General features: G+C 43.2%; 1 protein-coding gene across 2 annotated transcripts in view; it reads left to right on the top strand.

The window, feature by feature from the left end:
* Positions 1-9,736, top strand: part of CFAP97D2 (CFAP97 domain containing 2) — a 29,068-nt gene extending 19,332 nt beyond the window's left edge. For both annotated transcript variants that reach the window (XM_045017383.1, XM_045017392.1), the window contains exons 2-5: positions 228-308; positions 2,550-2,668; positions 5,516-5,708; positions 8,175-9,736. In XM_045017383.1, the coding sequence (XP_044873318.1) occupies positions 228-308; positions 2,550-2,668; positions 5,516-5,708; positions 8,175-8,342 (561 nt within the window). In that variant the 3' untranslated portion in view covers positions 8,343-9,736. The remainder of the gene's footprint in view (positions 1-227; positions 309-2,549; positions 2,669-5,515; positions 5,709-8,174) is intronic.
* The last annotated feature ends 4,607 nt before the right edge of the window (positions 9,737-14,343 follow it).

Here is a 14,343-nt window from a genome sequence, read left to right as displayed (position 1 = left end):
TTCCAGTACCCTGTACCGGCTAAAAAATCTCTTGCAGGTATTCCGTACTGGAGGGTACCACCCTACTTGCATCCTTGCTGGGCAGGCTTGGCATTGCTGACATTATGAACGTGTCAAATGACATTAGTGCTAACAATACAGTGGGCAAACAATTAAAACATTTCTCATAACAGTTTGTAAGGATTTGATTTTCAACAAAAATAGATAATTATTTTTTTCTGCTGCAGATCCAGACAGCCAAACCTGTAGTGGACACCACTACTCCTCTAACATATGGCCATCTTCACTTGAAGTTAAAGAAGCTAAAGGTATCTTTCTGGGTATATCACTTAATTAAGTAGATTAGCATTGAACAGGAATGCATATGCCAATGCCCAACATAGTGTTCCCCCCACCCCACCCCCAAGAAAGTAAGACAGGCAGATCAACAGGGGTATAATATTAAATGGTCTAACTTTTAGCTTCACTCCTATACCATGCTCTGCCTAACTGGGCCAGTGGATATTGCCCTCCCAGTCCCACATCAAATAAACTCTGACTTGATGCATCAAATTCCCTCTAATTGCCAGGTCCAGAACACAAGGATCCTGTCTAAAATCTATTCCTGCATATCAAAAAGAAAAAAAAGGAAAGAAAGAAAACAAAAAAAAAGCCTACAGTAATTGAAACAATAACTGCCCTGTGATAATATTCAGGTTATCTTATGAATCTTATAACATGTGGGCATACTCAAAATGTAAGAAATGTAACAAGCGATAGTTTTGATTGGTAATTTTCATTCAAAATCTTTATAAATTAAAGAAAATGACAATGGAAAAAATGAACTCTATTCTCCTAGAATAACTGTCTCTGTTCACTTTTTAAAAAAAAAACCAAACAAACCTATATACAGTCTCCCTCAGGCAAAGGGAGTGTTGCCTGAGTAAGGACTTCAGGATTTGGCCTCTTTAAAATGTTTATCATCTCATCCTACTTTATAGCAACCCCCAGAGAGCTTGAAACTATTTTGCTATCAAAACAATTAATTTCTCCCCTATGAATACACGTTTATATACTATTGTAGGATTTGGCATCTGTGCTGGTTGTTGCCACTTCCTCCTCCCCCTTTCCTTATTGTAAAAGAGCAATGAAGAATTTCCTTTGGAAAAGAAATATATGGAGTTTGCCGATGCATATTTTAAAAAAAGAGTCAAATCTGAAGCTGCCAATCTTGGGTACGTCCCTATATGCTACTGGCACCCTGACACTTTTGTTCCCCTGCCAGCTGTAACACGATACCTTTAGAGGTGCTATGTAAATATAGAGACTGTCTCTAATGTTGCAAATAAGTTTATCTTCCTGTAACCAGGTTCTCTTCTCCTTTGTAGTCACTAGCCCTCTGGGTTTTTAGAGCCTGATGGGATTACTTAACAGCACCATTTTTAGGTATCTCCATAATACAATTTGAGCTACATCTGACCTGTTTCGTTTATAAAGCCAAGCAAACAAAAAAGATGCACTAAGAGCCCCCCTCCCCGTAATTCACTACAGGAACATTAGCTATTGAAGGTTATCAAAGCATAATGTGGTAATAGTTCGTATTTATCTTATTTAGGCCACGCAAGCCTTCAGAGAAACAAATAGCAAAAGAGGCGGGGGTGGTGGTGGTGGTGAAGCAGTAGGCACAAAATACATTTTTCAGTGACCCTGGGGGAGGAGATGCACTTGGGAGCAAGTTGTTTAAGTTAAGTTCTGAAGGTAATGGTAGAATGATTGCTCTGCCTCTTACAGAGTCCCTGCTTCTCTGGTTCCTTTCAAACCACCCCTGCTAGACATGGAATCCTTGGGGCACAGAAACAAACTTCTGAAGAGCACTTTTTAGGGAGGGGAGGGGCTTTTGGAATGGATTAGATTTCACCAAAAGGGCAGCTGTTCACAAACATTTCTCACAGATCTGGCTAACTCTGGGCTAGGTATAATGTCTTTCCATCCCACCTCGTTCTTCTCTTTAGGTTCTTACATTGCTCCCATCACCATGGCATCTTTTCACATTACACAAATGAATCTGTGTGTTGTACTGGGTTTACGGATATCGTTAATATACTCCATGTTTAGATCTTAAAACTAATTTTAAAAAATGACTCAAAACTAGCTAAGTGTGCACATAACTAGTCTATGCAGCTACGTTTTTATCACTGTTACCCTCATCCTCCTGCTGCAGCTCCTTCCATTTGCCTATTAAACCCACTTGTTGCTTCCCACCTTAAATCAGATTGTAACCCCGCCAAGGACAGAGATGGCCTGTTCCTGAACCTGATCCAAAGCCCATTGAAGTCAGGGGAAAGTGGTGCTTACCACTGAGGACCCCCCCTAACTTATGTGGATCTTATGTGGTGAAGAGGTTCTTCTGCAGGACCTCTGCACTGGGGGTGAATTTTTACCTTGCCAGTTTTTGTCTCAGTCTGTGTGTGGAACCAGAGTGGGATCCTCTTGTTAAAATATCCACAGCACTCTGCTGCTGTTTTGATTGGACCATAACAAATATTTCTCTGCCTCTTTTGTGCATGAAGCTTGAGAAGGAACGGCTTTCAGTCATCGAAAGAGACAATCATTTGCTGCTGGAGAAGATGTCCTGCATCATGAGGACGAAAGGGCGAATTGATAACAAAAATTACTATCAGGCCAAAAGGTAACATCAGCGGTAGAACTTGTATAGAGTTATCAAGTTACCGTGACAGTGATAAACATAGCAATGAATATTTTGCACAGCAAAGACATGTATTTAAAGGAGGCCTCAGGAGTGCTAATATTTTAGATATTCATTCTCCTGCCCTGTCATGGGGATTCCAGCTTCAGGTTCATCCTTCTAGTCTCTGTAGAAAAACAGATACCAGCTTTTGGATTAATTTTTTCAGTTTAATAACTGAGGGATAGAGACAGTGATTGTTGACCTAGTTTAGAGGAAATAAATGAAACAAACATATTATCATGTCCCAACTAATCTGTTGTTGCTGACTGAGTTACTGACACTTGCTTTGCCAGTCATTCCCACAGACGTAGGTCCAAAGCATGGAAATGAAATAAGAACAACAAAGTGAACAGTGTACAGTAACCATATTGAGTAAGTAAATCAGGACTTTAGTCATTGCTCAAGGGAGAATGAGTAAGCACTCTCAGGTAATTCTCACAGGAGAGTAACTGTTTGTACCATTTTAATTCCAAGAGAAATTCATACTCAGAGTATAGCAGAACAATGCATGAGCTCTAGTAAGAAGAGAATTCAGAAGTGAAGCAAGGACACCGGAATCTGCCATGGGAATGTTTTGTGCAAGTCAAGTGTCATTTGTTAACCCTCATGATTCATTTACAGACAGACTGGTTGATGAGGGAACGATAGCTCATCAGGCTCCAACTTGTCTCTAGACAGAAGGGTGCAGTTCAGTAGTTCAGGTAATTCAGGTGGAGTCCAGAACAGCAACTGCTATATAACAGGGAGTTTCCAAACTTCAGCATGGTCCCATGAGAAATTAAAAATATATGAGGAATAATTTGAAATACCGTTGAACCTGAGCTAATGAATGTACATATCCTCATGAGCATTATATTACACACACAATAGCATTTACTGAAGATTAACCTATATTGTTGCTGTGTAGATACATATCATTGTAGCTCCCTTGACATCATAGAATCATAGAACTGGAGGGGACTTCGAGAGGTCGTCTAGTCCAGTCCCCTGCACTCATGGCAAGACTAATTATCTGGACCAGAGATCAGCAACCTTTGGCACGCGACCCACCAGGGTAAGCACCCTAGCGGGCCGGGCCGTTTACCTGCTGTATCCGCAGGTTCGTCCGATCGCAGCTCCCACTGGCCACAGTTTGCCGCTCCAGGCCAATGGGGGTGGAGAGAAGGGGTGTGGGCCACTGGATGTGCTGGCTGCTGCTTCCCGCCACCCCCATTGGCCTGGAGCGGTGAACCGCGGCCAGTGGGAGCCACGATTGGCCAAACCTGCGGACACGGCAGGTAAACAAACTGGCCTGGCCCACCAGGATGCTTACCCTGGTGAGCCATGTGTCAAAGGTTGCCGATCCTGATCCTAGACCATTCCTGACAGGTGTTTGTCTAACCTGCTTTTAAAGATCTCCAATTATGGATATTCCACAACCTCAGTAGGCAATTTATTCCATTGCTTAACTGCCCTGACAGTTAGGAAGTTTTTTCTAAATCTCCCTTGCTGCAATTTAAGCCCATTGCTTCTTGTCCTATCCTCAGAGGTTAAGAAAAACAATTTTTCTTCCTCCTCCTTGTAACAACCTTTTACATTCTAGAAAACTGTTATGTCCTCTCTATCTTCTGTTTTCCAGACTAAACAAACCCAGTTTTTTTAATCTTCCCTCACAAGTCATGTTTTCTAGACTTTTAATCATTTTTGTCGCTCTTCTCTTGACTTTCTTCAATTTGTCCACAATGTTCCTGAAATGTGGCGACCAGAACTGGACACAATACTCCAGTTGAGGCCTAATCACCACAGAGTAGAGTAGAAGAATTACTTCTCGTTTCTCGCTTACAACACTCCTCCTAATACATCCCTGAATGATGTTTGCATTTTTGCAACAGTGTTACACAGTTTACTCATATTTAGCTTGTGGTCCACTATGTCCCCCAGATCCCTTTCCGCAGTACTCCTTCCTAGGCAGTCATTTCCCATTTTTTAATGTGTGCAACTGATTGTTCCTTCCTAAATGGAGTACTTTGCATTTGTCCTTATTGAATTTCATCCTATTTACTTCAGACCATTTCTCCAGTTTGTCCAGATCATTTTGAATTTTAATTCTAGCCTCCAAAGCACTTGCAACCCCTCCCAGCTTGGTATTTTCTGCAAACTTTATAAGTGTATTCTCTATGCCATTATCTAAATCATTGATGAAGATATTGAACAGAACCAAGTATCATTTAACTCTGGCACTAACCAGTCATGAAATATTTCTGAAGAACTTTTGACCAGACACTTCTCTGCACCTTCTCCTACAACCAATTGATCTGGTTTATATCTAAAATTTGGGTGAGACATTTTCCTTCAATAATTGGAAACAGAGGACTAATGCCAGATGCCTAAAATGATTGTTTATTAACACCTCAGCAGCCAGGCATGCTATCTCCCTCAACATAGCAACAAAAATAATTTGAGGCTGGAGGACTGGTTTTAGGACAAGATAGAACTTTAAGGCTGGGATCTTATAAAAAGTGCCAAGGAATCTTTAGTATATACAGAGAGCAGACAGAATTTCAATTTTGAAGGTCTCATCTGAGAGGCAGAGTGTAAAACTTCTTCAAACAAAACTTATCTCCTTCAGAAGGACAAAGGGCTGAGTTGTGAGGGCTTGTTAATAAGGAGAAGAAACTCCTCTTAGGAGAAGTATAACAGCTTCAGAGAATTTCTCTCTCAGGTTCCAGCTTTGACCCACAAATTCTTCAAGAACATTCGTAACTGGGCAGAAGCTTGATTTTCCTTTGTATGTGTTTCCCCCTCTAGTTTAAACAGGGAAAAGCGAGAGAAGGAACTACTGAGAGTGAGCCAAGAGAACCAGGCCATTCTGGATAGGATAACAAAGTGTGAGCCTCAGTATCAAGTTCAAAGGTGGCATGAAGACTGGCAAAGGGCGGAAAAATACATGGACAGCATTGCAAGATATCCTCGTGGGTGGTATAAATTACAGAATCGAAAGGTAACCTGGATTTCTGGTGGTTTTTCTTAACTATTACAGATTTGACCTGTCCATTTTGTGTGTTTTGCTGCATATTTGTTCTAGAGAGCACATCATTACAACTGGCAGGCAGCTACAGAATAAGTGATCTTACATTTATACGGCATCATTCATCAAAATGGATCCCAAAGGACTCTTCAAACTTCATTAAGTGACTATAGAAATTACAGCATTTAAGAATCACTTTGTCCAGCACTGAAATGCAATACTCTGTGAGGTAGAAAAAGGCAGCAATTTAATCGTCCCACTACAGAGATACCCAAATGCTACAACAAAATTCTAAAAAGGACTAAATAGTGAAAGATTTTGAGGTTACAGAAATATATCATGGTTGACTTCCACCAAATATCTGCTGTTCAAAGTAGCCAGCATCTTATTTTCTTTGATAAAATGCACAGCTGTAAATCAGCAGCATGAGGTACTAGAGAGTTATGTCTCTGCATTCAACATCATTGAGGCTTGGCTTATAACTACTGAGCATGTATAAAAGGAGATTTTTAGGGGTTAATAAGTCAATCGAATCTGGATGGATTTTCCTGGAACAGCAAAAGGCACATCTCTGGCCCCAGGACCATCCTTCTGCCAAGTTTCAAGTCTCAGCTGCACACCTATGGAATACTAGAACTCTTGAAAGAAAGGAGGAAAAATTGGTTAAAAGTGAAAAAATTGGTTGAAGGGGGAAAAAAAAGGGAAAATTGGTTGACGGGGAAAAAAAATCTTTTTCTCCAAGACCCATTCTTGTAAACAGCTGTACTATTTTTGCTGAAACTTTCAAGAAATATTTAGCCTGAGGCAAAAAGCAAACAAGAAAAGTTTCATCCCAAAACCTTTTTAAGTCTGTCAAAGTAATAATCAATTAAAAGAAGGGCTTTTAATGGAAAGAGTTAAGCAACCTGAACTACTGTAAATATATATTACAGATGCTCCCCAGGTTACGCAAACCCGACTTGCGCAAATCTGCACTTACGGAAAAAGTTCCGGGTTTTTTTTGTTTTGTTTTTTGGTGAGCGTAATTGTCAAGTATACTTTCCCAACTTACGCAAAATTCAACTTATGCAAGGCGTTCCAGCAGGGATGGCTCCTGGCCCCAGCACGCCAAGTGCGCGCTTGGGGCGGCATGCCATGGGGGGTGCTCTGCCGGTCGCCGAGAGGGCGGCAGGTGCTCCGGCGGACCTCCCACAGATGTGCCTGCGGAGGGTCCGCTGGTCCTGAGAGTTCGGTGGAGCATCCGCAGGCACGCCTGCGGGAGGTCCACTGGAGCCGCGGGAGCAGCGGACCCTCCGCAGGCACGTCTGCGGGAGGTCCACCGGACCCGCAGGACCGGCGACCAGCAAAGCGCCCCCCGCAGTGTGCCACCGTGCTTGGGGTGGCGAAATGGCTAGAGCCGCCCCTGCGTTCCAGAATGCAATGCAACACTTGCGTAAGTCGGGGAGTGTCTATACACACAAAACAATATGTTAAAAGCATATTAATAAGGTTCCTAAGGTAGTCAAGCCCTCAAAAGTTAGGAAAGCCAGAATTAAGGTTGCCTCTACAACCTTAATTCATCCCTTTTGTGCATGTGCATTACGGTAGTCTTAATTATATGATCACACATTTTTTACACAGGACCACGCCCTCATTCAGTGCACAGAATGGATGGTGCTTACTAAATGAGCAACAATTTAGCATTGAGTTTTATCTTCATTGTTCAATGTGTGGCCCCAGGCCTCATTTACTGCACACTATTCAAACCCTGATTTAAAGCCAGTGTTATTAATTTTCACTTGGGATTTTCTATGGCACTCATCACTACAGTAGTGACATGGAGTGTTTCACAAATGTTAATTTATCTTAGTAACATTCTCATTAAGTGACTGAGTATTTTTATCCCCAATTTACAGATGAGGAATGAAGGTACAGAGATTAAGATAAAAAGTATCCACTAATTTTGGGTATCCAATTTGAAATACCTATAACCTGATTTTTCAGAGTACGGCTCCTTCTTTAATAAATGAAAAGTTACACTTGTTTTGGTCAGCTCCTCCTCCCACCTCTCTGACTGCTCAACTCTTTCTGGTGGAGCATACCAATGCCACCAAGAGGAGACAGAATTTTCCTCCGCTTCTACATCAGGGTCATCTTTACTGATTCCAACAAATTCCCCCATTGCTAAGCTCTCTCAATCAACCTAGCCACTGGCGTACCTTAATGGAACTTGCTCCATTCCTGACAGCCAAAACAATTCTAAGGGGTAAAAGGATGAGTTCCCTTCCCTTTCTCCAGAGAAGTATTTCAGCCCTCACCCCACCCAATGCTCTATCACACACATTTTCTTGTGAGCAGTGCATGGCTGAGGGACCACTTTTAGAATAACTGCAAAACTCAAGATAGTGAAACGTTCTTTATATTAGATATTTTTGTAATGGTTTTTCACTTCTCTTTCAGGAACAAAAACTAAACAAGAACGCATCAAAACAAGAGAGAGAGAAAAGAGATAAGCACCAGAATGATGAAGATGTGAAAAGCAAGACAGAGGAGGGAGAAAAAGGGGATGTCCAAAGTAGAGAGGAAAAAGATCACCAAGAGAGAGAGACTGTTTTAGAAATGGTGTAATTCCAACCAGTCCCCTATGAACACAGTTCAAGCAATTTCTAGAACTAAACATGAGATGGGGTGCGCGGGAGAGGCAGCTGCAAGAGCTTATATAGATACTATAGTTTTAAAGAAGTTATTGTAAGTTTAGGTATTAGGCACATGTCTTTATTAACATATATACATTTCTTTATCGTTGCCAGCAAACTATAACTCTGCATAGTGTTTCATGAACACAAATGAAGTGGGAGCAAAGCTGGAGCAATGAATTGACTTTATCACAGGTAATTAATTAATCCAGCTGATTAAAACCAGCTTGTTAAAAAATAACTATATTTTAATTCTCACATTAGTATCCATCGGAGATTCGCCAGTGAAGGTTGACTTGGATGACAGCAAATAGTTTAGAGCAGTGGTTTTTTTAAAAATGTGTTCATAGGCTGGACCCCCTCTTCAGATGGCTGGGTGGACCACCTCCCTCCCTGTTAATGATCTCCTGTCAGCTTTGTGTCAGCTACAGCAATTGCATACATAGAGAAGTAATATTAATAATACATTAAGTATTTTCTTAGTTTCTTTTCCTGGAATTTAGAAGCTGGAAACAAAGAGGAGAAACAACATCCTGTGATCAGCCAACCAGTGCTTAATTTGTGCCGGGACTTGCTGGTGCTGAGCCCAGCACCTCTAAGCTTGGGAGTTCATAGCCCCAGCATCTCTGGGCTTGCGGCATCAGTTATGAAAGTAAAAAAATTGCTTGAGCCCCAGCACTTCTTTCATTACAAATTAAGCACTGGAGCCAGCTCTCTGTGTACCACCAGCAAGTGCTCTCCAGGCCACCACTACTCCACAGCCTATAAGATGGGAGTTCTTGGTCTAGAGGATGCGTCCTCCAACCTTTTTATGTGATACTAACTTCATGGAAAACACCTACTGAATCCACAAAATAGTCTAAGCATACAAAGCCAGTCAAGTAAAACTTCACTCCTCTTGGAGGATATAAAATCTGAAGCCAAATAACAGGGTGTATTAAGAAGTATTGGCTTTTGTTTTGTTGGAAATAAAAGTTACAAACATGTCTTAATGACTCATATGAGCTGTCAGTCATGGAGGCTGGCTACTTTTTTCAGAGCATTCTCCTAGTAATATTTTACAGGTCACAGACATTTTCCTTTCTCATTTGGAATACAGCCCAGCTGAACCATGTTTAGAGCATTGATGAGATGAGAACTTCAGTTTCTTAACTGTATAAATCCTCAGTTGTAAATATTTATCCTTACTGTGACAAAACTGTGGTACAAATGTAACCCTTCTGCCAGATGGAGCTAGCAGCAACCAGGGCCAGGTTTACTATCTAAGGGTTCCTTTCCATTGATACAACACAGAACCGGCTTGAGCCCCCCCCAGTAACGTGGGAAAATTACACACCACTCCTAGGCGTCTGAAAGAGGCAATACTTCCCCACTCGCAAGCAGAGTCCGAGTGTAGAAAAGAAACTTTTAATAAAAGGAGGGAAGTAACTCGGAATTCATTTGGGAAAACACTGCAAACAGGGTTCATAAACATAAACCATGAGTAAAAGACCCACCTCCCAAGTAGGTTGGGCCGTGCCCTTTTCCCCCCTTAGGTCCTTAAGTCCAGCAACCCAAAAGTCACTTTCACATTCCTGATCAGAGCCGTAACTAGCTATTTTTGCGCCCGAGGCAAGAATCTAAAATTGCGCCCTCCCGCTCCATATAATTTCATAGTAGTTACTTTGTAAAAAAAAAAAAAAAAAAAAAGGGAAAATACTTCAATAACAAGAATAATGATAATAGAACATTTGTTTATTTTAATCATAAGATCCGTTTGAACTAGAATTTCTTACGGAAAAAAATATTGTTTGAAACACCAACAATCAAAGATTTTGTTTCTGTTCCTAATTAAATAATAAGCTTTTGTGTTTGGACTATGAGCGACTGTTCTTTAAGAAATTACCAGAATGGGAAGTTTTAAACTCTGCACCACCCTTTTCATGACCTACACAGCAGCAATGCTGCTGCACTTAGACAAACACCATGGGGAAGGCTGTTCTGTTTATTTAAATTTGTAACTAGAAAACAGTTGTTTTTAGTTTCATTTTTCACCGCCTCCATTGCCTGTTCACTGCTGGAGCGGGCGGGCACCGTTGCTTTTTCCTCCCATATGTCTGGGTTTTTTTCCTTCCCTAGGACTGGACAGCTTTCCCCCCCTTGCTAGAAACATGTTTTTAAATGTGTTGGTGTTTAAGCAACTGTCTCGGGGCGGTGCAAGCGCACAAGGGCAAAGCCCAGCCAAGGAGCGGCTCTGATCACTTCAGCCCCCAGCCCGTGCCCAGGGAGGGGGCACCTGAGCTGGTGGGTGGAAAAGGCCGGGCAGGAGCAGCGGACAGAGGCAGAAACGCCAGACCTAGCTCAGTCTGCTCTTCAAGCTCTCCACCTCCCTGCAATCTGGCCCAAGCAGGGCAGGGGGATCTGGGGCACTGCAGCCCAGAAGCAGGAGCAGTCCCAGTGTAGCACCCTGCTGGGGCACCAACGTGCCCAGTGCTGGGGACACGCTGCTTAGATGAACGCAGTCAAGCTGCCCCCCCCCCCATCCGTTCTAGCCTCCCCTCCAAACCCTGCCGGGACCCGGGAGCCCAAAGCCCCCCGGAGCTGGTTCAGCCCCCACCCACTGCACTGCAATCCTTGGCCAGGCCGGGAGGGAAATAACTTGGGTGCTCCCAGAGTACCTCGCCCGCTGCCCCGGGCCCTGAACGCTGCGGGCCCAGCCCGGGAGCTGCTGCGCCGGGGTAGCGCTCGGGCACTGCTTACACCTGGGCCCCGTTCCTAGTTCCCAGCCACAGCTCAGTGCAGCCACGGTGCCAAAGGACACGGAGCTCCACAGTCTGCACTGGGCCTGCCTCTGGCTCCTACTAAAACTCTCCTGGTGGCTGGGCTCATCCCCTGCCAGCCTCGCAGCTCTCCAGGGTTGGGGTTGGTCTGGGCCACAATGGACTAAACCCCACCTGGTTAAGCCAGAGGAAGAAGCTCCAGGGCACAAGCCAGGCTGTGCTGGGGGTACTGGGTAGTGGCTCTCCCCGTTCCCCCTCCTCGCTGGGCTGGCTCAGGCTGGAGGAGTCAGGCGGAGACACGGGCAGTGGCTAGGAGGCTGCCCTGGAGCCCGGGGCTGGAATCACTGCAGAACCAGTCCCGGTGCACATGGAAAGGGGTTGCCAGGGAGCTGCAGGTGCCGAGGCTGCTGTTCTCCAGGCAGCCGCCTGCAGGGACACATGCAGGGAGGGAACAAGCCCAACCTGGTTAGGGAGGGAGGTGAGAAAACCAGTCTTTTTCTGCACCCCTCAGCTTTGCGCACCCGAGACAAGTGCCTCACTCACCTCGCCCTTGTAATGGCACTGTTCCTGACCCTTCTCTGCACCCCACTCACAGTGGCTGTCCTTGATCAGTGCAGACCCAGAGTTCAGAGGTACATCTGCAGAATTCACCTCCCATCCTGGGTGCATGGTAAACAGGCACCTTACTTGCTCTGCTGGCCACTCACTGGCCATTCACCAGCCACCTGCTCACTGTTCTTGTTGCACCTCTCCACTGCCGCCCTGCTGGCTGCTCGTTGTGCCTCTCCGCTGCCACCCTGCTGGTCACTCATTCGCCAGCTGACTGTCTCTCTACTGTGACCTTTGCACATCAATCTTGCAGTGATTTTCAGCTCTTTTGCAGACTGGGCAGAAACACTGCCCCATCTCAAGTGATTTCAGCTCTCAGCAGACAGGACCAGAAACACAGTCCAACCACAACTGGTTTCAGCTCTGCCTAAGCAATTAAAATAACAAAAGAGACTCCCAATACAACTTATTTGGCTATACTCTTTGAATAATAAAAAAGAACAGGTTAAGCCAATCAGGGGAGGGGCCAGCCTGCTGCCCAGGACTCCTATCCCCACCCCTCTTACTTTCACAGGGCTTTGGCAGTCAAGCCCCTGGCTCACCAAGGTCCTCTCTGCTAAGGGTGACCCGCCCCCATTTGGAAGAGGTTAAACACAATCCTGCTTCCCTGCATTCCCACAATAATCACAACATTGATAACAGCATTTCACTACCCCTGCATTCAGTACTAATGTGATTTGTGACCCAACACCAGCCAAGTTGATTACAATGAGCAAAATATTGCTCCATCTGCTGAATATCTAAGCAAATCTAAGCAAAACAGGAACAAACATCAGGAGCAAACTGTATTTACATAACCACACCCACAGTCCTTCCCCTCCCAGCTAGCTGTCACAGAAGCATTCATTCAGACCCTGCTTAGACAAATAATAGACACCATGGTCACCCAGCTAAACTGTACCCATGTGGCATCAGCCATATAACTTGGAAGTTGGGACCATTGCTTCCAGGAAACCCACAAACCCCTAATAGGATCTGGTCCAAAGCCCACTGAAGTGAAAAGAAAAAACTACCATTGGCTTCAATGGACTTTGGCTCCTTGCCCCAAAGCTAGAAGACCCTGATTAGATAGTAGTAGTATTAGGACTTGCTGTATCTTCTATGGGACAGCCACATAAGGGCAATATAGTCACAAACACTTGAACAGGTCTGCTCCACATTCAATAGCAAATAACATTACTCACACGTGCCAGGACATTGCAATACTCCCAACAGTTAGGCAATGCTTATTCTCAAGAATCTTGCATTCACAGGAGTTCATATCTACCAGCCGAGTGCCAATCCATAATGGATCCATTGTTTGTTGTTACATATTTGTTACAGTAAGTATGTAAGCCAGGTTCAAGATCACAAAGTTTGGTTCAGAATTATTTCATTCCTACTTAGATAGCTGATGATATGATTTGAAGAAATATCTAAAAGCTATAATCTAATTAATCCCAAATTCCCTTGATACCAGACAGAATATACTAGTCTGTCTTTATTTAAAAAAAGTAAAAACTTCATCAGTATATGCAGAGCAAGCCAAACTTAAAAAAGAAAAGGCCTTTATGTGATCCCACATGCGTTCATCATACCATTTTATAAAATGTCAACATATCTTTAGCTAATTAAGAATTTTTTAATTTAATAATTGTTTGCTTTTGTTCTTAATTTCATGTATATAAAGATGATACCACCCTAAAATGTTTAACTTAATTCTACTGAAATATAATTGATCAGAATGGTTATTCACTCCACAACATTGGAACCAAGATTAAATTAAATTCTTTGCTACTGAAACTTCTATACCAGTACAAAATAATATTTAAAGTAAACAAGCAAGCAATGTACACGTAACCCAAGAACTTCTTAAGGCCATCTGGCATGTGTGTATAGATCAGGGATCGGCAACCTTTCAGAAGTGCTGTGCCGAGTCTTCATTAATTCACTCTGATTTAAGGTTTTGCGTGCCATTTTAATGTTCTTAGAAGGTCTTTTTCTACAAGTCTATAATATATAACTAAACTATTGTTGTATGTAAAGTAAATAAAGTTTTTAAAATGTTTAAGAAGCTTCATTTAAAATTAAATAAAATGCAGAGCCCCCCCGGACCAGTGGCCAGGACCCAGGCACTGTGAGTGCCACTGAAAATCAGCTCGAGTGCCGCCTTCGGCACCTGTGCCATAGGTTGCCTAGCCCTGGTATAGATACTATGTAAGGAGTTATGTATATCCTGAAAACATGTTCTTAAAGTCTGCATCAAGGCATTAGGCAGCAACAAACAGGTTTTCTGTCAGATGGGAGAGGTCTATTTACGTGTAAATTGAATATTGTCTCCTTCACAATGGGTCCCACAATTCAGTCTGAACTGAATGCAAATGGAGAACTGTAAGCAGGAAATTCAAAAAAGAACTAACAGGAAGAGAAAAACAGCAGGGGAAAGAGAACTTTGTCTTGAGGTGCATATCAAAGGTTTGCTTAAGTATATTGGGATGAGGAGGCCAAAGGAGACACCCAGGCACCCTTCTCTGAGGGAATAAAAGGATAGCACTTTTGCTTCATGAAAAAGGCATCTCAGCCAGG

The sequence above is a fragment of the Mauremys mutica genome, chromosome 1 (genome assembly GCF_020497125.1).
Source record: "Mauremys mutica isolate MM-2020 ecotype Southern chromosome 1, ASM2049712v1, whole genome shotgun sequence".
NCBI classification, from domain to species: Eukaryota; Metazoa; Chordata; order Testudines; family Geoemydidae; genus Mauremys; species Mauremys mutica.
This window is presented reverse-complemented; position numbering and strand designations above follow the sequence as displayed.